Source organism: Dermochelys coriacea, chromosome 12, assembly GCF_009764565.3.
Source record: "Dermochelys coriacea isolate rDerCor1 chromosome 12, rDerCor1.pri.v4, whole genome shotgun sequence".
NCBI classification, from domain to species: domain Eukaryota; kingdom Metazoa; phylum Chordata; order Testudines; family Dermochelyidae; genus Dermochelys; species Dermochelys coriacea.
The window spans coordinates 21,195,777-21,223,324 of NC_050079.1; the positions used below are offsets into that span (position 1 = coordinate 21,195,777).

Here is a 27,548-nt window from a genome sequence, read left to right on the forward strand (position 1 = left end):
AGGGCGATGGGGTCCGGGGGCAGGGGCCGTGCGGTGGGCTGGCGATGGGGTGCAGGGGCTGAGTGGTCCCATGGCGATGGGGTCCGGGGGCAGGGGCCGTGCGGTGGGCTGGCGATGGGGTGCAGGGGCTGAGTGGTCCCAGGGCGATGGGGTCCGGGGGCAGGGGCCGTGCGGTGGGCTGGCGATGGGGTGCAGGGGCTGAGTGGTCCCAGGGCGATGCGGTCCGGGGGCCTTGGGAGCTGGGATCGTGTTCGGTGCCCCCCGGCGAAGCGCACGGGGCGGGGAGCTGCCGCCTTTCCGCTCGCTCGCCGCGGTGCCTCCGGCGGGCGCTGTGGCTGCCTACCCAGAGTGCAGCGGGCGGGCGGAGGCGGCGCGGCAGCGGCTGGGCTCGCGCCGCTCGTGCTCCCCGGCCCTCGGCGCAGCTGGTCCCGGGCGCAGGCGGCGGCGCGGCCCAGAATGCGAGTGTGAGATGCTTCCCCCGGCAGCGGCTCCCCGGGCCCAGGCGGCGGCGGCGGCGGCCCTCGCGTGGATGCGGCTCCGGAGCCGGCGCTTCACGCTGCACAAACATTTCTATAGGACTCATTCGCCCTGCTGAGGAGCGCGGCCCGGCCCCCGCCCGGGCCATGCAGGCCCCCGGCACAGCCTCGCCGCTCAGCGCCGCGCAGGTGGGCCGCCTGCGGGAGGAGCAGGGAAAGGTAAAGGCCGAGCAGCAGCGCCGGGGGCCTGGGCCGCTCCGCAGCGAGGCCCGGAAGGGTGCCCGGAGCGCCGGGCCCGGCTGGGGGGAAGCGGGGCCGGGGCCCGGGGGAGGAGGCCCGGGCCGCGGGGCCATGGCGGCGTTGGGCCTGTAACGGTTGTTCTCGCTTCCACCGCACCCGACAGAGATCGTGCGCGGGGAGCGCCTCGCCCCGGCGGGTCCGGCAGCGCGGGGCTGGCGGGGGCCTGCCCGCTGAGCCCCCGGAGTCGCCTCAGGCCGGAGCCCAGCCCCCTGGGTGCGCACCCACCCCCCGTAGGGCCACTGGCGTCATCGGCCCCCCAGCAACACCAGGGCTCGGAGTAAAAAGGGTGTGACCCCCCCAAAGCCGGTTCTGTCCCCCAGGGTAGAGGCCTGCGGGTGCTTTTAACACAGGGCTGCTTCAAAAGTGCACCCTGATCCGGCTTCTGGAGTGGGGCTGTCAGTGTCCTAGCTCTGCCTAACGTGTTGAAACCCCGTAGACCAAGTTAAAGATGATCTGTCAGCCCTAAGGTTGGTGTCCTGGCTTTTGGCCCTGTGTCGCAGCTGTGTTACTCCAATGCCATTTTTGTATTTCCTTTCTTTTAAATTCAAAGAATACCTTTTAAGACAAATTGGAAGATACCCATATGTTTACTGATGCACCATTTGGTCTCCCTAGGGGTCATTGCAATCTGTTGTGTAAATACTTGCTTTAATGTGTAACAATCGTCCTTTAAGGTTTTATGTCAGTGTGTATTTCTACATGCATAGTAGTACCAGATTTTCAAATTATTATTCTCTCAGATGCTTAATCTTTTTTTAATAGGAAAGGTGATTATGGTTTTAGGTCTGCAAGTTGGTCCACACAGAGCCTCATTGAAGTCAGTAGAGCTTCATGTGGGCCATAAGGTCTCTGCTCATGTGAACTAACTTCCGTAGAATCATAGAATCTCAGGGTTGGAAGGGACCTCAGGAGGTCATCTAGTCCAACCCCCTGCTCAAAGCAGGACCAATCCCCAACTAAATCATCCCAGCCAGGGCTTTGTCAAGACCGACCTTGAAAACCTCAAAGGAAGGAGATTCCACCACCTCCGTAGGTAACCCATTCCTGGGTTTAACCACCCTCCTAGTGAAAAAGTTTTTCCTAATATCCAACCTAAACCTCCCCCACTGCAACTTGAGACCATTACTCCACGTTCTGTCATCTGCTACTACTGAGAACAGTCAAGATCCATCCTCTTTGGAACCCCCCCCTTCAGGTAGTTGAAAGCAGCTATCAAATCCTCCCTCATTCTTCTCTTCTGCAGACTAAACAATCCCAGTTCCCTCAGCCACTCCTCATAAATCATGTCTTCCAGTCCCCTAATCATTTTTGTTGCCCTCCGCTGGATGCTTTCCAATTTTTCCACATCCTTCGTGTAGTGTGGGGCCCAAAACTGGACACACTGCTCCAGAGGAGGCCTCCCCAATGTCAAATACAGGGAACGATCACGTCCCTCAATCTGCTGGCAATGCCCCTACTTATATATCCCAAAATGCCATTGGCCTTCTAATGGCAACAAGGGCACACTGTTGACTCATATCCAGCTTCTCGTCCACTGTAACCCCTAGGTCCTTTTCTGCAGAACTGCTGCCTAGCCACTCGGTCCCTAGTCTGTAGCGGTGCATGGGATTCTTCCGTCTTAAGTGCAGGACTCTGCACTTTTCCTTGTTGAACCTCATCAGATTTCTTTTGGCCCAATCCTCAACCCAGCTCAAGCCGTGCAAAGTGTTATGGCTTTTTCAGGGCACACCCTTATTACCACGGCACCCCGGGTGATAAACCAGAACACTGAGTTCCCGTGGTTAATGCTGTCCTGGGGGGGGAGGGTTTTAGCCCCTTGGGGAATCAGCTTTAGGAGGGGTTGTCTGGAATGTGGGAGTCCAGGTTCAGAAGCACGGGCATGAGTAACCTGCAGGAAGGTGCTGGTGTAACATACTTGCGAAGGTGCCCGCGCCGTAGAAGCTGGGTACCTGTTACAGACACAATTAGCTAGCTTTAGCTCAAGCTGCAGCAGCTCATGCAGTTAGCTCAGGACAGGAAGTGTCTTGCCTCCATCTCCCCCCTGCCCAGCCTCTGTCTCCCCTTTTTTCTGCCCATCTTGACACTCAGTCCCTGCAGCAAAATGCCCCTTCCTCTGCATCAACTCCTGGTGTTGCTTCCTGCCGTAAAGACAAATGTGGGGTCCAGCTCGACATATTGAACTGCACAGGTAGGGCATTAGGTGGTAAGTCATGAACCTTCATAATAAGTCATGAACCTTCTTTTGAAGATTGATTACTTTAGAGCTGTATTTAAAATAGCCAAACTATCAAATGTCTTTTTTACAAAGTTTCCTGCCTTAGAATACTGAATGTCTTCTCTTACTCCATGCTGTATATGGGCTTAGTGCAAAACTAGAGATCTCTCCTTCTTAAGATTAGTCATATTCACTTACTAGGTGATTGATGTGATTTTTGGGTTGATAGCACCTATCCTGCAATTAGCTCTGCATAGGTACAGGTGTCTACCTACATGAAATTAATTGGGTGATCAGAGCCATATTTAGCACACATCATCATGAGCATTTCATGCCAATAATCTGCATATCTTTCCAGTTGTCCTCTTGGTCTCTTCATAAGGTTAAACATTTTGTATGCATCTTAAAAGTAGCTCCCTAGGTATAAAAGAAAACTCTTAGTAGTTCCTTTACTGTATGGTGCTTCCACCAACATCACTTTATTGAGGGTAAGGAGCCTAAGTAATGCATACATGATACAGACCATGAGCATCTTCCAGAATATTGTGTATAAACAAGATGTCTGGCTTTGGAGAAAAAGACCCACATCGTTACCTAAAGATCTGCCTAAATTGATGGGTTGTTAACGTGGATGAAAATTAGGATAATCTGGTGGGATACTCTGAATGGTCTCTTCTTATAAGAACATCAGATGAGAGTAAACTGTTCCCCCTCTCCACAGTCCAGTTACTTTCCAGGCTAGTTGACTGTGATGGAGAATTATGCTTCTGTGATGCTTTAGTGTCAATTGGTCATGGAGTATAAGTGCATGTCTGTCAGGAGCATGTAGAATTATTCCCAGTTCATGGCAAGGCCCTTCAGTAAGCAAGTTTGACTGTTCTCAAACAGATCTGCTCCAGTGGAAAAGAGACCCAAGAGGCCATTAATTAAGCCTGTTAGGCTGCTGAACCAAAATTGTATTTTATCATAAGAAAACTTTACATAATTTCTGCAGATTGGCTAAAAATATTTGAACCCTTCAGTTTCATTATGAAATTATCCTGAGGAGCTAAATATCTTAATTACAGTGGAGTGTCAGGATTAAGATATAGTGGGCTCTTCTTCTGTGAAATAGAGAATTGGAACTGTATATAATCACATTACAATAGTGTTTTTGGTTCTGAAAATATTACATTTTAAGGTTGAGTAGACCATTTCATTTATACCATCACCCTCCTTTTCAGATAGTCATAGTTTTCATAAATTTGAGCAAACTCCACTTGGAGGCAAGCTTGAAATTAGATATGATTGCTATAAAATTTTGCACAGTGCTTTTGCTAATCTAGTAATCATATAAATATCTTTCACAACCTGTGTTCTAATACTCTACGACATTTTCTTAATATAGTCTCAAAAGAAGTGGTCAAATAATATTTGTCAAATAACTTGAAAATTTCACACTTTAAAAAATTATTTAATTGATATACTTTTATTTTCACCCAGCTCTGACTCTCATTCTGATATGCTTAGATTTACACAAATGCACACACACCCCACTCTTTATCCAGGTGACAATATGCTCCCTTTAGGACTGAAACTTGGTTGAATAAAAATAAAGTATTTAGCTTTACTCCCACTAGACTGAAACTTATACCATATTGTGTCCTTTTTTCCTCTAGACTTTGAAATAATGAAATACACTATTAAATACCTGCAGACCTAGAAATATTTATATTTGAATCATGATTGATATTTAGCATGCATGTTGCTCTGCTAAAGTGGATATGCATTGCATTCTTTTACTGATTTAGGCATGAGTTTTGGCTTTTAAAGTGTAGTAAGTAGTTCTCAATCTTCTCAATAACAGGAGTCCCCTTTCATCTATGTAGGCCATCCCTCCTGTTTATCAGTGTAGAAAGACCCGGAAGTTCATGACCCACTGACGTCTGTTTGGGGCTGCCACATCCCAGTTTAGGATCTCTGTTGGCGAATGATTTTTAATTCTTGGTTAGAATAGCCACTTGCCTGTTGGACAGTTTTCATCTTGTTAGTTTGTAGTGATGATCAGGCCAAACCTTTAAAAGCAGTTTTCAGGACATCTACTAAATGTACTTGGTAGAAAAACATGTCTGAGAATGTGCATCTTCGGGATAAATTATAGAAGAATAGCTGTTAATTTTCATGGTCAAGACTATCACTGAAAGCATCATGTCTGCTTAAAGTTTTGAATGTTAGTGTAAAAAAATATAGCACATTTATCACTGCTTGAAAGTACAGTATCTTTTAGCTGGAAATATTATGTTAAGCCCACTGTTCGTAAGTGTAGGAAGTACAATATAGATATTTAAAGAGGCAGAATCTCATGCTCTAGAGCAGCGGTTCTTAAACTGTGGGTTTGGACACCAAAATGGGGCGCAAGCCCATTTTAATGGGGTTGCCAGGGCTGGTTTAGACTTGCTGGGGCTTGGGGCCAAAGCCCAAGGTCATCAGCTCTGGGTGGTGGGGCTCAGGTTACATACATGCCTCTTGCCTGGGACTGAAGCCCTGGGTGGTGAGGCTCGGGCTTCAGCTTTTGCCACCCTGCCCAAGATGGTGGGGTTCGGGTGGGCTTGGTCCCAGCTCCTGAGGTTGTGTAGTAATTTTTGTTGTCAGTGCAATGAAGTTTGTGAACCCCTGCTCTAGAGCCTGAATTTAAATTTAATAGTTTATATATAAATGTGATTCTCAGTGACTAATGGATCCTTGATTACTAACAGATAAGAGGTAGATGAATGTTCTGTATTGTTTGTCACAGTTCTGCAGACAGCTAAATTGTTGAATAATTGAACAAGTTATGTGTTACAAAATGGGAGATGTTTAGAGAACCATTTAGACCCATGAGGGACATGTTGAGTGCAAATGCGGTCTTGGGTAATCTAACGAATTCCATTGAGGTCTGGCAGCGTAGTGGTTTTAGTAGGAATAGATTTTAAAGATTTTCATATTTCATTGATGCGCGTTTGTTTTTTCTTCCTGGTTTAGGAAGAGTAGGAAGGGAAAGTGACTCTCCTGCAATTCACCATTGTCTAAATATCATGAGGTTTTTAGGGCACCTGTTATTGTAACTTACTGGTTAGTGTATGTTACATGTCCCTGACAGATTACTCTCTTATGAATTTAATTCATGTAGGGCAGAGGTGGGCAAACTATGGCCCGCGGGACCGTCCTGCTTGGCCCCTGAGCTTCCGGCCAGGGAGGCTAGCCCTGGGCCCCTCCCCCGCAGCCTCAGCATGCTGCGCCCCCAGCACCCTGGCCCGCTGCTCCTGCTGGGTAGCGAGCTGGCTCTGGCCGGGGTATGGCAGTATCCTCTGAGCAGCATGGTAAATGGGCGGGGAGTGGGGGGGTGTTGGATAAGGGGCAGAAGGTCCTGGGGGGCAGTCAGATGATGGGGAACGGGGGGGGTTGGATAGGCGTGGAAGTCCTGCGGGGGGGCTGTCGGGGCAGTCAGGGGACTGGGAGCGGGGGGGGGGGTTGCATGGGGATGGGGTCCTGGGGGTGGTTAGAGCAGGGGTCCTGGGAGGAGCGGTCAGGGGATAAGGGATGGGTCAGGGATTCTGAGGGGGGCGGGCAGTGGGAGGGAGCAGGGCCAGGCTGTTTGGGGAGGCACAGGCTTCCCTACCCGGCCATCCATACAGTTTAGCAATGCCAATGTGGCCCTTGGCCCAAAAAGTTTGCCCACCCCCGGTGTAGGGTGATATCTTTAACTCCAAATGGTATGCGTAAGGTTTTGTCCGCATGTAGTTTTTCAATAGTTGAAGAAAACAATTGAAAGAGGTGTAAATAGCTTGTGTCTTCTGCCTCTTAGCTGCAACCTCTGCTTTTGTTTTGTCCTCTACCTGTATGAATAACTCCAGTAACTGTCTCTGCTGCTGTTCAAATCTTTTTCAAGCAGCATCTGCAGTACAAAATTGATAAGATTCTTGATGGTTTCAGAGCTGTTCCTACAGTTCTGAAGAATAACAGTGTAACTGATAAGAATCTTATGCCTTTCACTCTGGGCTTGTCTATACTTCCGGCTAAATCAGCACTGCTGTTGGTCTGGTGAAGACAAGCTATGTTGATGGCAGAGCGCTGTCCCGTTGATGTCTGTACTCCACCTCCCCGTGAGGCGGAAGGTAAGTCAGCGGGAGAGTGTCTCCGGTCTACATAGTGCAGTGTAGACGTGCTGTAAGTCGACCGAAGTTGCATCAACTGAAGTAGCGTAACTTCGGTCGACTTACAGCTTTAGTGTAGAATAGCCCTCTGATACTGCAACAGCGGTGGTACTATAAGTGCCTGCAGACTTAAGAAAATGACACTGCATTGTTTTATACATATTTCATGTTTCAAGCTTATCTTTACCTCCATAAGTTCTAGAAGTATTTTTTTTAAATGAAGACCCCCATCAACAATTTCAGCAGATTTTAGATCCTCTTGCTTTTGAGGGCAAGCTTCCTCCTTGTTTGGGGCATGTAGATTTCACATGCTCTGATGGCAAATATCTACTTTCATACTAGGAAGTAATCACACAAATAACTATATATTTATTATACAAACTATTTGTGACAAAGAGAGATAGCAGTATGCCAAAATAATAGTAGCTACGACCACTGTAAAGTACATGAAAAGTACATCGTTGTGATTCATTAAAAGGTGGAGTCACTTACCTTGTTGCCCCCATTAAAATGGTAGTAACTATCAACATAATCAGAATATTTATAATATTGATGGTTTCAGATGGGTGACTGATTCTCTTAATATATAGATGCTTGTTATCTCATAACAATTTGATTTATTCAGTGTGGATTGCAGTGCAGTACTTTTTAGCACATTGGACTCTTTCAGCCCTATTGTCCAATGGTGCTCATATCTGGACAAAGCTCACTAGTGAGAAACCAATTCTGTTAGCATCCGCTTTGAAGCATAACTTTCTGGGTAATGCCCATTATAGTTAGCCTAGCTTCCAAAGCATTATGTGATTTTAATCTTTTTTTTTAAAAAAAAATCTCCACCCAAATACCACTTCAGAATCTGTATTTAGGCACAGTCCACCCTGTCAGATGCTTTTCTGTATTTCCTGATTCCACCCTTGCTTTCTCAAGCACTGTTCGTAAGGAAAAGGGCACATTCAGTAGTTGGCTGAAGCTATCAGGTATAAAGCCTTCTTGATCTTCTAGCATTAACTGGTCACCTGTCTTACCTTGTTTTGGTCAATAATCGATAACTATATTGAGCCATGAGATTTGCCCACATTCCAAAGGAATTTATCCCATTGTTAATATGAATTAAATGTCTGCTGATTGTATAGCATCAGATATAAACCCTGATTCTAGCAGATGCTTAAAAAGGTTAAATAATAATCACTCTTTATTTGAGGAAGTGAACATTTAAACAATTTTTATAACAAAATAATGTATGGAGGAAGGAATCTTTCACATATTTCAGCCCAAAGCTGTGTCCATTAGAAGGAAATGCTATGTGTCGCATCATTTTGTGTGTTTTGTAGCACATGTGAACTGGTTTCCAGAGGGCTAGCATGGATGCTATAAGAGACTTGTGAGAACATGTTAATTTGACACAGGTTAAATTGTATAACTGTGCTAATTAAGTTGTTTTGTGAACAGTTTAACTTTATCCTGGTGTGGACAGAGTCTTTAAGTACTTTGCCTATATATTATAATGCACCCATTTCACCATTGTAGATTGATTAAGTAACGTATGATTGCTTTCACAAAACTCATGTCACTACAGTGTAGTCACTTTCAGAGTATGTCAACAGATGGAGTGACCAGAGTCCTGCATCAAAATCTTACCAATTTCGTAGCCCACTACAGTAACTTCTGATCTTTGAGTAATTTCTGTGTTTGTTTCTGCTGAGTTACAGTATCTATCACACATTTTAATTAATACAGCAAGTGTTATTTTAATGTATAGAAGAGGTTACAATTCCACAGGTTATGTGGAATTTCTTATTTATGTGATTTTGAAGACCCCATTGACTCAGTATCTATTATTTCCCCCCCTGAAAATCTGGATGACTGTTCATAGAGTAGGGACTCACAGGACTTGGTAGATGTGCACTCAGTACTTCCTGAGTGTTATGCCACAGATGGAAAGAGATTATACCATCCTTTTCTCTGCTAGTAGTTGGGGTAGTCTGTATAGTGTGTGTGTTGTTTCTTAAAAGCAGTCCATCCAACATACTAGTGAGCCCAGCCTCTCCTTTCCTCACATAACAACAGGCACTCAGACAGACGACCCTTTGGTCCTTTATCTCCATGGAGGACCCCCAGGCCGCCTCCATGGAGCGCTTTCCTATTCCGTTGGTAGCCTAGCTGCGTTCTGGTCCTATAGGAAACCAGCAGCCCCTCCTACAGGCAGCTGAGATGGAGTAGGTTGTTATCAAACAATAGTGCCCTAGCCAGCCCAGCAGGTTACCTTCAAACCACTAGTTGTACTCCCTTTAAAGACTAGCTCAAGTAGCCAATAAGGAGTTCTCCACCTTTCCCAACAGACCTCCCGATACAACAGAGTTTGTGCAGGATGTCTTAGATGTTTACACATTTGTTTCTTTTATGAGGGATATAAATCCTAAGTGTCCCTTCAGAATTACAGTGAAACAAATAACAAAACCTTTACCCCCATGAGAGATACGGGCATCATCTTCCTCAGCAACTGCATAATCTTAATTCTGTAGCCCGTACTCTCTTGTTCTTCTTGCCTTCCATAACCCCTCTACCTGTGTCATCATTAAGGCTCAGATTTTGTCACGGATATTTTTAGTAAAAATCATGGACAGGTCACAGGCAATAAAAATTCAGGGAAGCCCGTGGCCTGTCCGTGATTTTTACTAAAAATATCCCTGACAAAATGGGGTGGGAGGAGAGTCCAGAACCCACAGTGGCTGGGGGACATGGGATCCCCTTGCCGCTCTCCACAGCTGGGCCACTGCAGGGAGTCGCGTCGCCCTCAGGGACTGGGAGCTCTGGGGGACCCCCCGCAGGGACTGGGAGCTGCTAAGAGCTGTGGGGCTGCCTGCTGACAGCTCCAGCCCAGGGTCAGAAAATTTTACAGAGATCTCTGGAGGTCACGGATTCCACGACTTCAGTGAAATAATCGTAGCCTTAGTCATCATCCCTCATTACATCTTAACTTAAAACCTCAATGTTGCAAATGGATGCACTAGCAGAAACCTCTACATCCTCAGAGTGAGAGTAGAATTGTGAGATTCATGATTTTTTCCCTTATCTACACTTGTCCTAGGTACTTTTGAAGTTTTGAAGTTTTCACTCAAGTTAATTGGCCCGGCAAAAGAATGGCAGTCCCCTGTACCTGTCAAACTGAGTAGATAGTGTGTGATTTCTCCTGCTCCCTAGATAAAAGGTATGTCTTCGCTACCCGCGGGATCAGCGGGCAGCGATCGATCCAGCGGGGATTGATTTATCGTGTCTAGTCTAGATGTGATAAATCGACCCCCGAGCACTCTCCCGTCGACTCCTGTACTCCAGCGCAGCTAGAGGCACAGGCAGAGTCGACGGGGGAGCAGCAGCAGTCCGCGGTGGAGACACCACAGTAAGTTGATCTAAGTACGTTGACTTCAGCTATTAGATCGATTCCCCCATTCTCCCCTCCTCCCCCCCGTGTGTAGACCAGGGCAAAGTCATGAAGAAGGAGGAATTCTTTGGGTTCTGCTAAAAACTTAGAAGTTACTGAAGTGATTCATACCCCCAGTAATTAATAATTTTGAATTCATTTTCTCAGACTTAACAAAACCTGTACCCTTTCAGGACAGTTGACATGTAAAGGTTTAGTTTTTCACTTTTTTTGCTGTGGACATAACTAAGAATTATTTTTTATGCTTGCCAAAATCATAATTTCCTCCAGTTATCCCTACCCTATTACACCCCATCTGATCTCACCTCCCAGCCAAGAAAAATCACCTTTGGACGGAGACTATATTAATAATTTTGAAATGTAATATTTAATCAATAACTTGATTTAAGCAATGAACATTAAATTTCAACAATGCTTTTTGGCTTTCCGTTAAATCAAAAAATGTACCAACTGACTGAAGAGCTTTAATAATTTTATTTCATTTTGTGCCATTTAATTTTTGGAAATGTCAAAAATGGAAATATTTTTGAAAAGGTAAACATGATCGAAAATGGGACTCAAGGGGAAACCATTTTGCAAATCTTAATTATATCTTTCTCCATCAGTGTTTGCTATGTTTTAGACTAGAAACTTGTGGTTTCCAAAGGTAGACGTGAAATTTCAATTTACATGTTTATGTTGCATGTGACTTTTTACGTCCTGATTTTACCAAGAAACTACTTAAATGTTTGGCTACCTAGCTATTTTATTACTCTATATTGTAAAGTCATATTCTGAATTAGTTACAACTTCATCAGTAAATTCAGTTTTACCATGTCTTTTTGCTATGTAGTGTGTCAAAGTATATCACATATGGGCTATCTGGCACAAGGGGTCTTGATCCTGGAAACAGTCACGCATGTGGATAACTTAACTCACATGAGTGGTCCCATTGAAGTCAATATTCACATACTCAAAGTTAAACAACTAAATTCTGAAAACTTGGAATCATCCTAATTAGGGCAGTAGTAAAAATGAGTTTGATTTTATCCAGGACCCTAATAAACATGGAATTGTATTGCAAAGAACATTATACAGTTTGATTATGGTAATCTGCTCATGGGAGGGCCTGAACCACAGAACCAAGGTCAAGACAGAGTACTTTGCAAAATCCCAAATGGCAAGGCCAATTTCCTAAAGGTAAAAACATTGGTTTTAGATTTATTAGACTATTACTTTAATACCTCATTACTTCCCTTCACTTTCAGAAAAAGTATTCTATACTCTGTTTTCCTTAAGTAATGTGATTGAAAGAAAATGTTTAAAGTGAGACTAATTCAAGATTAAACTGTCTCAAATTATTTTATTACAGCATGTACACAAATTGCTTACATATCTGATCATATTCAGATTACTTTTCAAGTGGTAAATAATGCTACTTAGCACTTATACAGTGCTTTATGTCTTCAAAGTGCTTCTCAGGCATTAGCTAATTAATTAGCATAGCACTCCTGTGAGGTAGGTAAGTTAGTACTACTTATCCCCATTTTACAGACGAAGAAATGTAGGGCTTGTCTGCACCACGCAGCTTTTAGCGACAAGGCTGTGTCGATACAGCATTGTCGCTAAAAGTCAGCGTGTGTGAACACTCTTTTGTGGTATTTTGTCGGCACTTCCAGCCCTGCGAGCGGCATAAGCTTTGTTGGCAGGAGAGCGCTCCTGCTGACAAAGTCATGTCACGCTGCTGCTTGCGTCAGGCAAAACTTTTATCTTTTGCCGGGGGGGGGGGAGGCTTTTTAAAGTACCTGTGAAAAATAAAAGTTTTGGTGACAACTGTGCACTGTGGACAAACCCTTAGACTGAGAGATGATTTACCCAAGGCCAAACAGAAGCATTCAGTGTCAGAGACTGGATTAGATCTCTTGAGTTCTTGGCTCCTAATCATGTATCGCTTAATCTCAGAGGGCTAAATTTTAAACATATACCTACTCTTTAGTGCCAGTCTAATTACTATGTGCTTTGCTCTTGCATGCAAATACGCAGTGTGCATACACAAATCAAATATTTGATTAGATGCTTTGCCAGTTAGGCCCTTAGCTAGCAATGTGCTTGCACAATACCTGAATCATACGTACATGGTTGAGTATTTGCCCATGCAAGTGTACATGTATAGGGCTTGAAAAATCCACTCACCCACTTGCCTGTAACAAATAGTAATTTTTCCTATATATTAAACTTCCATCTAAAAAAATTAATTTCCAGCTTTTATAGTTTAGAAAATAGCCATAAAAGTGTGAATTGAATGTAACAGGTGCAGCGATGTCACCTTGTGTCTGCAAGCCGATGACTCATTGCCATTTCTAGTGCTTGATCATAGCATTTTCCAAGCTTCAGCACAAGGAAAACTGATCAGAGGCTTGTCAGTGTGCCTTGCTGCTGTTCAGAACCTGTAGAAAATAGATAAGAATTGGCTGATTAACTTCATTCTGCTGCTGTGAGAAACACTAGAGTAGGCACTGGAGCTATTTATTAGAGAGAAGGACCACCTCAAACAACAACAACAAAAAGTCCTGAGTGGGGTGAAATAGCAGCGTTGCTCCATCCCATCTTAATAAAATAGTAATCATTTCAATATTTTAATAGTTCATAGGAGTTGTATTTCATTTTTAAGAACTTCCGGTTGTTAGGGAAGCATTGAGGAGGCGGTGCGTGCAGAAGCAACAGGTAAAGGAAACATACTTATGAAATGGAAGAGAGAGACACACTTGCACATAAGGAATTGAGGATTAGTGAACAAGGGAAGCACATACAGGAATGGGGAGCTGGTGTGAGATCACATACATGCACAGGTAAGAACCTATTCCCATGTTACATGATCAGAATTTTTTGCAATTTTCTGTTCTGTCCTACTGTCCATTCAACCCCATTTTAATTCCTAAGAAGCATATTATGAGGGAGTATTGTATTTAGTGATTATATCTCATGACTGTGAGTCAGGAGATCTGACTTCTACTACTTGCTCTGCCACTGACTGACGTGTAATTTCAGTTAGGTCACTCAATACCCCAGTAAAATAAGGATAATGCCTCTTCAAAAAGAGTGCTGTGAATCAATGTTCATAAAAGACGTTGAGGTCCTCAGATGGAAGATGCATGAGAAAAGAAAAGAGAAAATAATGATTGGCTGGCTGGACAGTGTGGGAAATGGGCTTAATGTGGCTGCTGGAGAAAGGAATTTTCCTCTTTAGGACAGCAACAGTATCTTCTGCTGTGGAACATAGGCAGTCTTTGTATCCTCTTGTCTCAACAGCCTGCAAGCTGCATTGTGCTAGCATTGGGACTGCAGGAGGCTTAGAAAGTGAACATAATTCTAAAAATCTAATCCATTTAATTTTAGCCACTTTTGTGTTAGCATTTAGTATATACTAAAAATAAAGAGTATTGTATAAATATATATTGGTAAGATTAGCTACATTTATGTGACAAAAGAAAATCTGCTACTTTAATTACAATAGCCACTGTTGCTCCTTTGTACAATATCCACCCCTTAGTTCATCTTTCAACTGTAATGTAGAAATCAGGCCTAGCAGTTGTCAAATTTAGGAAAAAGGGTTTAAACTTAAAATAGATTCTTAAACTGCAATAATGTAAACTTTGTTTAAATAGCTTGAAATAATAAAAATCAGATCCAACATTTATCATTCTATTTTTAAAGTTTGGTTCTTAATCAAGAATGAATTGAAACTAAGGGAAGTTTGAAGATATGCAAAATAATCATTTAAAAGCTCTGCTTCTCTGTTTTATTGTCTGCTGTACATGAGGGAGACTCATGTATGATGCCCCCTTGTGGCTACCCACAAAATAAAAAGCACTAATAAATAAAAGTGCAGAAGCTCTTCGAGCATGGCACACTTTGTGATCCAACTGAAAAGCATCAAGCATTTCTGAAATCAAATACGCAGTTATTGGATCAGGATCTTGAGAAATATTAAATTTCAACAAATCATTGTTTGGGGTGACGGAGGAGACAAGATACTTGTCATCTTTTCATTTAAACTATGAAATGTATTTTTCACAAGTAGATCCTGTTTTAATAACTGAACACTTGATTACCTAATGTTAAGGTTGCTGCAAGCGTAGTTTAATAATCCTCTACACTTTAAATATTTTAGTATGCAAATAAACCATTGATAACCTCATAAATTTGCAAATGCATACATTGTTATGCCTGGAGGGGAAATAAGTCAGGATTTATTGGTATCACTTACGCTACAGTTTCTTAAAAGTAAAGCAGTGTTGGTAGCATTAGTTGTCCAGATAAAATGAACTTTAACTCACCTGCCCATGTGTTGATTATTTTTATTTAGCCTGGCAGTAGCTGCATAAAAATTGTGGATCTCGATATTCACTGTTCTTAGCACAGTAGAGCACAGCATGGACCTATATATATATTCCCAAGACCTATATATATTTTTTTCTCTACTTGTTTCTTTGCTGCTGTATTACCAAGGGTTATCAAAACAATTTTATTGTCTCAGCAAAGGACATGTAGGTAATGTATAATTGATCTGACTGTGTTTTTTAAAATACTGTCTCATTAGTATAGTAGGTGCTTCAGCATACTATACTAGTATTGCAAATAAAAATATATTTAAGATGGTGCGTTGTAGCACTTATGAAAGATTCCTCACTTCATCCTGGCCACTGAAAGGTTTGTTATTGGTTCTATCCTTCAGTATCCTTTCATGAGAGATTATATCAAAGAATGAAATTATAATTGATTGGTGTTACTGATTTTTTTTTTTTTAAGGGCTTAAGGGGTCATGGAAACAGCATATGTCCATGTGCTCTTTTACTGATGGCCCATTTTTTTTAAATATAAAAAGCATATGTGCCCAATTTACATATTTACTAATTAAAAAAGCTTCCTGGAAACATTAAGTAGACTATCTTCTGTAACCTTTAACATTGTAGCTAATGGATATAGCCTGGAAATTTTCATAGAAGGTTCTCTAAATAATGTAAAATGATTATGAATATGTAACTAGTTAATATGCAGCTATGAAAGGATTATCATGTAGAGGTTAATGAACATGCTGCTCTTATGGTTTGCAGGGCTTTTCTTTTTGTGCTTTTAGCTCACTTCATGCATGGAAAGTCATGTATTGAGAATGGAAAGCTTCCTGTCTTTTCTTTTTTTTTTGGTAGCTTCATCTTTAATAGGGCAATTAAGCTGGAACTTTCTTAAAGGATTTCGTAAACCTTTTTTGTGCACTTAATTTATGTTGTGTACTTTGCAATCTATCAAATCTGAAACAGTGAAATATGTTGATATAATATTCTCTGATTCTTCTACTTGTAAAAGCAGTACCCTGTTGTGTACTACTACTGTTATGAAATGTTGCTACTTATGTGACATACTAGGAATAGATTTGTGTATGATGCATTAATAGTATGGTTTTCTGAATGTATATATCTTCTAGAAAACTTCCTCTTTGTGCCTAAATTTTTTTAAAGTTAGCAAATACATTAGGTGAGATTATTTTATAGAAATTAAATATAGGATTTAAAGTTACAAATTCTTCAATGGCAAAGGACATTTAACCTTGGTGTTAGCACAACCAACTGGATGGCTGAATTTGTCCCAACGTGTTGGATTATTGTGATGGTAGTGAGATCACAAATGTGGGACTGATCTTTCAACCCTTACACATTTGAATAATTTTTAGCTCTCAAAAGAACCCTGTTCTGTTAGTTTTCAGGCATATTTTCCTATTAATTGCTTTCAAATGTTAGCATTCTTGTGACCATATGAGAAACAAATATTTGCAAAAATATCTGAAAAAAATGTTATATTGAGATGTCTAGACATATTTGATTGCCTCATAGCTTCTTAGCATTTCATGTAATTGAGTGAAATTGTCTCTGTTATAATTTTAAATGTGTTATTGAGAGTTCTGTATGTATTTAAACAAAATGTCCATGCAATTGTGGTACAGCAGACAAACATCTTGACTGTATGTACTATATGTAATAATGTCTATTATTACTAAACTGAGGTATCCTCCCAAACTTAATATTTTAAAGTATGCAGTCTTAAAAATATTCTGAATTTGTTAATTTTCAGTCTCTTTGGGAAGCCTATATTTTGAAGAAATAAGTGGGCTATTCAGATCATAATTGTTTCCTTTTAAAAAAAAATAATAGAGGTAATTTGTTTGCATTTAAACACTGTAAAATTCATTTGTACTGTTTTAGAATAAAACTGTAGGTGAAAACATATTTGTAGATGTACTGATAAAGTAAAACATTTTCAGGGCTGGTTTTTCTTTTAACTGAACAGGCATGGATGTTACATTGACATCTTGTTATAATTTATATTCATTTGTTATCCTACAAAACATGTAACAATGAAACTAGATCTGTAGATTGTACAAAATACTCGTAATCTTGTATCATGTGTCACCTAATAGCTATGGAGCAGGTACTGTACTAAAATATGAATTGGAAAGCTGTAATTTGTTCTCCAGTTATCAGTCTGCATTAGTGTTGTGATAGAGTGTGCTGCTTAAGAACTAACATTCACATGCCTTTGCATTGACAAATAAAAATGTATATAGAGAAGCTACCAAATCTGTAAAGCTACTGTTCTAGTTTCTGATACATTGACATTGCAGCTGTGTGTTTAGCCTTGTTTTTTCATGAGCAGTTATCTGTTTTAATGACAGGTGGTCACTAGCTGCCAAGAAAAAATCCAGCACTGGTAAGTGAAAAATGTTTGATTACATGCTTAAAATACTGATGAAGTAACCTGCTTGTGTTTTAGTAAAGTATCAAGCAATTATAGTATTTATAACAATGTTAGTCAAATTCTACTAGTATACTTTGGGTGTATAGTTTGAGATAGCTCTGACTTATTGCACTGTGCCCTCTTTAAAATTCATATTTTCATTCCTGTGATATCATTGCTCTAACACGCAAATATATTTGAACCTTAATGTGTATGCTTCTTTTATACCCTCTTTCCCCTTTGCCATTTTTTGCACAAATAATCTTGTGTAAAGAATACTGAATCTGCCTGACTGGATAAAAAGGTGTCGGCAATTTGGAAGTTATTCGTGGGTGTTTTTTTGATTTTTTTTATTATTATTTATTTTTACTACTACTACTACTATCACTACAGGAAAGTGCACATGCTTATTTTAAGTAATTTTATGTATATATAGAGAAAATATAACTTTTCAGTATTTTTACAGTAAACTGTTTGGTAAGCCTTAATATATGTAATGTTTAGGGGAAAAAAGTGTCCCTTTAAAGCATTATCTCTGGGCACTTTTTTTTTTCTGCTGTTTTAATGTGGTAATCCATAGTTAGTAGAAAACTTGCCTAGTAAATAACAGATTTATATGGCATTTGAGGAAAATGTACATTTAATGGTGAATGAAGTCTTATGAGTTACAGTGAGATATAACATTTGATCTTACAGATATCAAATTACAATATATCCATGCTGTGTTTACCATGATTTTACTGAGAGAACAACAGGAGCTGTCTTGATTATTGTCTGCAGGGTTATTGCAAAATCACAGCAACTGCCCCTTTTAGTGGTGAGATTAAACCTTTGGTTATACACCATCAAGCATATAATATTTTAAATTTATTTTAAGAGGCTTTTTCTTCATGCCTGAGAGATCTCCAAGCAAATAATTTATAGTTAGTGTGTATCAAATGTTTTTAGTTTAAATGCACATAGGCTGCAAGCAGTGGATAAGAGTTTAAAAAAAATCAGGGCAATCTGTACACATCATCATATTAAATTCTGACTATTGGCTTGCAGAAAATAATCTAAAAGTAATATGTTTCACTTATGTTTAAAATTCAGAGACTGCATTAATTTTCAATAAGGAAAGTATTATAGTAGTGCCATTGATGCTGTTGTAGTTAAATCTGTCAGCATTTCCATAATATGCTTTTCAGGAGTTTATAACTTATCCATACCAATTTAGTCCAGGATATAAATTCTCATTCTGGGAGTCTTCTTTCCCAAAAAACATTGACCAAAAGCCAAACTTTTTAAACTTTTACAAAATGAAAAGTTTACAAGTTTGTTTGTTTTTGCTTCTATAAGAATGTCTGGAATTTTTTTGTTTGTGTTTTGCTTTTTGGGAGGGTATGATTTGTTTTTTTTAAAACAAACCCTTAGTTCATATCTAATTTTTGGATGTTTTTTATAGAGAATAGGAGAGAAGGATTTGAAATTGGCTGATGTATTTTGTAGAGCAAAGCAGTTTACAGAGCATGTACACAATTAAAGAAAATGTATTAACTTTTGTGGCCACATTGTGCAAGAGCTGCGTGCTATGTGTTTCAGCTGAATAATACCATTTTATGAGATTCTTTAAGTAGCCAAGGACACAGAAAGATGTTTAAATAGAATTGGATGAATAACAGCACAGTTTTAAAATACTCCACTTTAATAAATTCCCATTAAAATTCATTTTTTTTCTTTTGAATATAATTAACTTATTTTAAAAGTATAGATTTTGAGATACATAAATAACTGCTAAAATAATGAGTAAAGCATGGGGTCAGCTAAAGCATTTCCATTTATAGAGGCACTTCATAAGTTGAATCTCATTGCTAAATAAATATTTATCCTGCCTGAAAATATAACACTGTTGTTGGTTTTAATTTCTTAATTGTCTATGCAACCAATAAATCCATGAGTTCACATGATCATGTGTCATTAGATGGGGAGAGAGGAAAACTTCCTACATAAGACTGTTTCAGGTCAATTCAATAAATGGATTTATTTTTATTTTCTTGGTTCTGTTGTACCTTTTTAGAGCATTGCTGCATTTTCAGAGACTTCCAGAGTAGAGTATGATCCAGTAAGTTCCACTGAAAAACAAAGGTGCGTCTTTTAGCCATTCCCCAATACTCTTTCCACTGAACTTTCTCCGACATAATGGTAGACAACCACATCAAGAAATCAGCTTCCAAGGGTCACTAATATAGAATATGTGCAGTGCCATAGAATCCTTCTGCCTTTGATGCAGAGCAGTTCCTGAGCACTCTTATCTGGTTATTCAGTAGTGGGCAACTGCCTAATCCTAAAGGATACCACCTTCTTTTCAGATAAATGGAGAAATTGCTTATCCTGGCTGTCAAATTTAGGAGATGTTTAGCACTGAAATGATCATTTTTTCCACTCTTGTTTTCCTAGGGATTCCCCTCTTTGTATTTCTAATATAGCAAAAGGGTTTTGATTGCTTTTGCTTCTGTGCATCTTTTATAAATGTTTTCTTACTTTAGAATATGAATTGTCTTCATATCATAAGCAAGGTGAGATTTGTGATGATGGGTTTTGTAGAGTCTATATCTTGATGGTTTTTTAAACCACGCAGAAATACTTAAAAGTTCTTCTATTGCATGTTACCACTCAGTCTTCAAAATTGTCATCCTTTTGGCCGGTCCTTCAACAGCAAGTGTTGACCTCACACTACATACCCAGCTGATCATCTGTGGGAAAAGGTTTTCAAATATTTAATCAGATATCAAAACAAAGAAGGTTGCATCAAGATAAACATACTAAGCTTTCAAACTCCAACAGATGACCACTGGTAACTGTAGAGTCCCTTTAACAAAAAGCTGGAAATGGTGCAGTGTTAAAGATCTTTATCAAGCCTTCATTTCCAGATTCCTAATTAGATGGTTATATAAAAAAAAAAAGAGAGAAGGAAAATAAAAACTTCTGGCTCTGATTCAGGGGGCCAAAACTGCTAGAAAAATCTTTATTTTTATATCACTTCCAGCTTTCTAGTCAGCATATTAGCTGAGCAGGATAGACTAAGGGAAAAATCCCTTAGAGAAGACAGATGAGATAACCACAATAAAATTTTACACTCCGTGCAAAAGCTAACAACTTATTTTCTTTTCTCAGAAGGAAAAGATGCCAGATCTTCAGCCATGTGTCTTAAGGATTCCTGTTCCAAAAAACCTCTTTAGCAGAACGAATTGATTTGTTTTCCCTTGACCTCCATCCCCCACACCTCCAACTAGATTTTTTTCTCATAGTAGCAAGGTGAAATAGATTGTCCCCATTTGTTTGGGAGATAAAAATGTGGTATGACTGCATCATTGCTAATTTTTCATAAAAATAGGAATATTGTTGGCGGCAGAGAACAGAGCTTAAGACTTTTTTCTTCTTCTATTAACAATAAGTTGTCGTCATATTGCTTCTCTTCCACTGTACTTTGTAAATGTTAATGAATTTACCTTACAACAGCCCTGTGAAGAAGGGTGAATAATATCTTCATTTTACAGGTGAAGAAACTAAAGCATAAGGGGGCTTGTCTGAGGTTTGTCAGGAAATGTGCAGCAGAACCTGGAATAGGACCAAAGTCTTCAAAAACTATTTTGTGTTTTAATCACAAGGGGTAAAATTTTCAAGTGTCTAAAAGTAACTTTGGAGCCTAAGTCCATAGGACACAGTTCATCATATTAGACATGTACTTTGAGAAAACAAAGTACAGCAGATACCTGGTTGAGTGCTTGAATACTGCAGTGTGTGGTAAAGTTTGATGTTTCTACTAGTGACCACTGTACCAGTAATCTTCCAGCAACTAAATGAGACAAAAAATTATGGGATTTTTGAAACTTGTTTCATAGTCCCAAAATGATCAAAGAGATTCCACTTTATTTGGGAATTGAAGAAAGTCAGTAATAGTTGGATCGTGTTTTTTAAGGTGTTCATATTGCAGTTTCTTCATCCACCTGGTCAAGCTAGATATCTGCTTCTAGTAAACAGATGTACAGGATGCCTACCTGAACACCCTCAGAAAACCACCAGAATTTGCATCTTTTGGTCAACATTTTCAGTTCATATCCATGATGCTGACTTCCATCCCAAGATTAAATACAGGTTGAACCTCTCTAGTCCGGCACAGTTGGGACCTGACCGGTGCTGAACCAGAGAATTTGCTGAACCACGGGAGGTCAATACAGAGTGCCAGCAGGTCTCCATAGGTGTGGGAAGTAGGGTTATGGTGGGTGCTGCAGCATTCCCAGGCTTTGCACCCAGTGTGGCCCCCCACCAGGGCTCCTGGCCATCAACCCCCCCCCCCCACTCAGTGGCTCCAATACTGCCCCAGATCCCAGCTGCTGACCCCTTGCCCAGGGTTCCAGCCTCTGGCCCCAGTTCCTCCCTTTCCCTCCAGAGTCTCAACCCTGCGAATCAGGTGTTTGTGGCACTCTGGAAGCGCTGGGAGGGAGGAGGAGGAGTTGATAAGCTGCCAGCACGTGAGAGGCGCCGGGGGAGAGGGCAGAGAGGTGAGCTTGGCTCTGGTGGATACTCCGCACCCATTAATTTTTCCCTGTGAGTGCTCCAGCCCCGGAGCACCCACGGAGTCGGTGACTATGCTGGACTACGGATGTTGCCAGACCAGGGAATGCCGAATTAGAGAGATTCAACCTGTACAAAGATTAATGAGGTGCAGTATTGGGGCAGAAGTAGAGAATGTCCTCTACCCTCAAATGTATATACTTGGTAATGCAGTGCACGTGGTAGCTGATAATTTACCTTAAAAAAGTCTTTTTTCCAACACACCAGTTTCAATATTCTTTCAGAAGAGGGCTGTTTTCTTTTTGTTTGTTTGTATTTTTACTGCCAGCAAACAAAACAACATTTCTTAGGTAACGGTTTCTCCCAAACTCAGAGAGTTCCTGATTTTTTCACAGTATCCACTGTTGGGATTGTTTGGCCAGATCCAGCAAGACATTTCTGTTTTCTTTGGCCCCTTTCCCAACTTTGTCTCAGCGACCTTTCTTGAAATGGACCAAATACCACTTTCGCACCTCACTGGTCTATCATAAGTAATTGATTTTGTTCAGGAAATCTGACAGATTGGTGGAAGGAACCAACCTGAACAATTTGGAAACTTGGTGCAGAGCAGCTATCGACCATTTCATTATCACAATTAACGGTAGTAGTAACGGCTGCGGCCCTTGCACACCCTCTGTAGGGACCTTCTGCATGTGGATCCATGTCATGCCTGATCTACTGATTGCTGCCCTAGTGTGCTATGCCACCAACTGCCCAGGTTGCTCCAGAAAGTACCAACCTGGTCAGAGCTCCAGAGCATGCAGGGTTGGAATTCTTATGGCCAAGAGACTACTCTTAATCACTTTGGCTTACAGCTTTTAAGTTTATGGGAATGTTTTTCTGTATCTCTTCTTCCCCTGGTGCATGATTGTGTGAACTCAGTCTCGATAGGTGCTATTGCATATGCTGCTTATGAGTAGGAAACATATTTTAGGGGAGTATGTTTGAAATTATTCTCTTTTGCAACGTAAATTACTGAGATCCCTTCTGGCACTGACTTTCTGACTGCACTTGCCCATAAACATCTTCGTTGTTTAAGATGTGGAGTTTGTTGTCCTATTTAAGATACTTCCAAGATCACAGAGTTGTTCATGAGTTGCTATATAGTTGAAATAGGTATTAAAAATGCTCATCCAAGTTGATAGGAAAAGTCGTGTACAAAAATTCTGAGGAATACATTCTATGGGAAAGAAAATTTCTATTCAGAATGTTCTAAAATGCCCAAAAGAAGAGTTGAGCAATATGTAAACATGCAACAATTGACCATTAGTAATTTTTTCTTGCTCAGGAGAACTAGAGTAGTGTTTCACAGCTACACTCCTTGTTGATAGGTCAAGAAACTACAATAACCGTATGGTCAAATCATCATCTTTTAGGAATGTTGACTGTCCATGGGGAGAGAAAATTCAGCTAGAAATCAGATTTAACTTTAAAGAGTATTGCCCCCTTTTTAAAGCCCACACTGATGTTCATTGCAAATAAGGTTCTGAAGATTCTGCCTCTTCTAAAATATAAGCTGGAATTCCAATTTGTCTTATAAATTATGATGGTGGTTTAATTGTTGAACCAATACAGTGTACTGTGAGAGCTACAAAATACAGAGGAAAGCACTATTCTTTTCCCCAAGGACCTTGCAATTCAAAAAGATGAGCTTCCAGACTAAAATGAATGATGTCTTTAGCTGGACCATCACTAAAGAGTTTTTTTAAATAAAATGTTCAAAATGTTAAAGTAAAAAAAATAATCTTCCATGATATAAAATGTATACATTTATGAATAAAAACAGTTCTCCCTCCCATATCTTTCCATGGAGCACTGAAAATGTATCAGGAGAAAACCATTAACTTAACTATTTTACATTTAGAAATAATTAAACTCACTTGAATTTGTCAACAGGAGGAAGGTGGAGAATGATTATGAGGCTCTTCAAGAACGTCTCAATACATTGCCTGATAAACTGTCTTATGATATCATGGTACGTACAGTATAGTTCATTCAAAATAATGGACTAATGGTTTTAGTATCTGAGGTTACTATTAGTGAGGTATATTATTCAGGTTTACCATATAGTACTTACTGTAATTAATGTATCATTACTAATAGTTAAACCTTTGCTTCTTTTTCTCTCTATCCTCTTTTTTCAAATCCATAATAAATTATAATGTTACTGACAATTGAGAACTGATGACATAAACGTTAACACAAAATATGACACAGTTGGTATGCAAATCTATTGTACCGAAAACTGTAATTATGACTGAATTTGGTACTTGGTTATTTCCTGTTAACCATAGAACAAACAGGCCATAATATTTTCTGATTCACGGAATTAAACTCTGCTACATTGATTTTTATATAAAAAGGTGGTGCTAATTTTTGTTTTAATGATCTTCATGTTCACATAGTGAGTTCTTGTGCTTTGAGTCATTCCTAGCAAGTGTACTTTAGCCTTGAACACCAACCAGAATTCAAGTTCCTGACTTCACAAAGTTACTATTTCCTCATTTGAAGCTATTTTGTGCCTAATTCATAATACACTTTAAATGGGACTGAATTGCTCAGTGAATTGGTAATGGGATACAGAATCATTTATCTCTAAGGCGTCACTTCAGAACTGCTAAACAAAATTAGTAACCATCTGCTGGTTGGGTGGTATATCAGAATGTGAAACAAACGGGTAGTCTCAGTCCACTTCTAGTTACGTCTCACTTGCTGATCCCTGGCATTCTGGTTTTCATTCTCAACAAGGGAGGTCAAAGGCTAAAGTGAGCATGAATGCTGCACTACATTTTCACACAGGTTTTGGGAACTGTATGGCATTGGTGAGCTACTGGTAGAACAGGCTTATACTGCCTGAATCGTGGGTAAAGGAAAGACAGGTGCTAAACTGATAACACCAATCAACAGCATTAACTTTACTGGGGAGGGGTGTGTGTGTGTGTGTGTGTGTGTGTGTGTGTGTGTGTGGAGTTTGCTGTTATCTTATACTTGAGAGCAAAATGGGTAGTCTTGTTTCAAAACATTGCAAAAGTAAACCAGACTCATCGCCCTATAGTTTTTGTTTTAAAGTGACAGTGTCAACTCACATTTGCCATTTTAAATGTATATTAACAATCCCTGTCCCTTTAGCCAGCTATCTGCCTATATTTTTAATTTTATACACAATGCTGCTTTTGTGTGTGTGTAAATGTTGCAAGCTGTCATATTGAAGGCCTTTGTAATTTCAGCCTGGGAGAGTACATCTTTAAGAGGAATATCCTCCTCAGAATCTTTCCTCAAGAGGCTCTCCCACCCCTCCTACCTCCCACTCTCCAATATGTGCTCCAGGCATTGCCACCTACTGGCTTTTCCTTCTGGAGAAGAGGAACTGCCATGAGAGGAAGAAAATATATGGTCCAAATGCCCTGTACTATGATATGAGGGATGAAGGGGTGGTGCTCGTACCCTCAAGAAGTGAGGGAAGACAATGATCCAGGAAGTGTGTCTGAAGTGAGGAAGTGCTGGTCCAAGGTTGCAGGGTGACAACTCCTTCTCCTGTGGTGGAGAGTTACTTGACTATAAGCTGAGCTGGTTGGTAGCTGCTTGACTTGTTCCTCCGTCTGCTTCTCTTTAGCTGGATCACAGCTGATGGCTAACACGTATGACCTTCCCCCTTTGAAGTTGAAGTTAAATGAGAACCAGATATGGGAGATGAGGCTGGTGGGTGGGCAATTAGTACATCAGGGATAGGGTTAGTGTGGGGGAGGATCTAGCACTCATAAGGCCTGAGTGGGCCTAGCCTAAGTGAGCAGTATAGGGTCTGCCTGTAGCTTGTGTATAAAGTGAGCTGGTCTGTGGGGTGGGTGGAAAGATCATAAACATAATGTCATGTCTACTGTAAACTTTAAGAAAACTGAATACACACTTTTTAGAAACTTGTCTTAAGTAATATAATGTATTTACACTAATTATTTACTCCCATTGCCAATACTCAGATTTTAAATCATTTATTGCTTCCTGTTCCTATGAGTTATTGGAGGAAGACATATATGGCTTCCGGAACATTGCATGAGGATGATGTTACCCTCATGTTGGTGAATGAGAACAGGAAGTGTGTGGATTAGTAAACAAACATTCCCACTCTACAGGAGTATTTGCAGGTAGCAAAAATTTTAGGCTGGAGACAAGCAAATTTGATTTGGGGAAAATTGGGGTTTCTAAATAGGTGGTAGTAACACAACTAAATAAAACAATTGATATTTGAGTTGACTTCCTTTAAATAACATTTTTGATATAAATCTGAGCAATGTTGTACTTAACTAGGAAGTGAAAACACTTATTTTATGTATAATAGTTTCCAATCATATAAATGAGATATAATTTTATTTTAAAAACCAAAGTAGCAATATAGTATATCTTCTCCCCCCCTCCTCCCCAGCATCCCTTAGTACTTAAGTTTTATGCCTCAGAAGGGTTTTCTGGTTAAATATTAACCTGTTCTGTTTGGTACAATATTAAATTCAAACTGTGGTTGGGATTCAGATCGGATAGTTTGAATGTTTGTCCTGTGTTTGTGTTTGTGATTAAATAACAGTACTATAGAGTTTTGAGTCCTTCTAAGCACGGTTGAATTTTAGTTTATTTGTTCTGTGAAGTGCTCATTAATGACCATCTAATTTAATTTTTAATAGTGGTTTTTAGCTGTTTGCTTTCTGACTTTGACAGGTACCTTTTGGTCCCCTTGCCTTCATGCCAGGAAAACTTGTCCATACCAATGAGGTCACTGTTCTGCTTGGGGACAACTGGTTTTCCAAATGCTCAGCTAAGCAGGCCATTGGCCTGGTTGAGCACAGGAAAAAACGTATGTATATTTATAAACAATTATTATTTGAGTCAAAATTATTAGCTCCATATTAAAAATATATAAAACTGGAGGACACAATTTTTAAGTATCCTTTGACATTGCATTTAAAGATTTACAGGTCTGGTAGTATGATTTTAAAAAAAGTTTAAGTAGCTTTTGCAGACTATAGTATTTGGTTTGATGAACTGGCTTATGAAAATCTGGTTTGGAAGTAATTATCTGCGCATCACAGTTTCATAAGATGTCAGGTAAGAGTGGGAAATGTGGGGTTTTTTTGTTTGTTTGTTTGGTTTTTTTAAACCCTTATCAAAACTTTAGGCACTCTAAAATAAATAAATTTACCAAAATCCAGTTGTTGGTGTTCACATTAGTAAGCCAATACAAGAAGATGATCAATCAAAGGTTGCTCAGGTATAAAGTTAAATGTGTAAAAACAAACCAATTTTGTTAAAATCAAGTGTTCACAAACTTTCATAGTGAGGACTGGTTTCAGAGTAGCAGCCGTGTTAGTCTGTATTCGCAAGAAGAAAAGGAGTACTCGTGGCACCTTAGAGACTAACAAATTTATTAGAGCATAAGCTTTCGTGAGCTACAGCTCACTTCATCGGATGCATTTGGTGCCACCAAATGCATCCGATGAAGTGAGCTGTAGCTCACGAAAGCTTATGCTCTAATAAATTTGTTAGTCTCTAAGGTGCCACGAGTACTCCTTTTCTTTTTATAGTGAGGACTGTGTCTATAG

General features: G+C 40.2%; 1 protein-coding gene across 4 annotated transcripts in view; it reads left to right on the forward strand.

The window, feature by feature from the left end:
* Window positions 1-235: 235 nt before the first annotated feature.
* The window catches only part of URI1 (URI1 prefoldin like chaperone), a 61,359-nt gene continuing 34,046 nt past the window's right edge, over window positions 236-27,548 (forward strand). The window contains exons 1-4 of one of the 4 annotated variants that reach the window (XM_038367966.2): window positions 236-695; window positions 17,309-17,343; window positions 23,860-23,938; window positions 26,668-26,803. In XM_038367966.2, the coding sequence (XP_038223894.1) occupies window positions 624-695; window positions 17,309-17,343; window positions 23,860-23,938; window positions 26,668-26,803 (322 nt within the window). In that variant the 5' untranslated portion in view covers window positions 236-623. Of the gene's footprint in view, window positions 696-11,685; window positions 11,782-17,308; window positions 17,344-23,859; window positions 23,939-26,667; window positions 26,804-27,548 lie in introns of those variants that run through there. The other 3 variants (XM_038367962.2, XM_043494956.1, XM_038367965.2) reach the window with 3 other exon arrangements.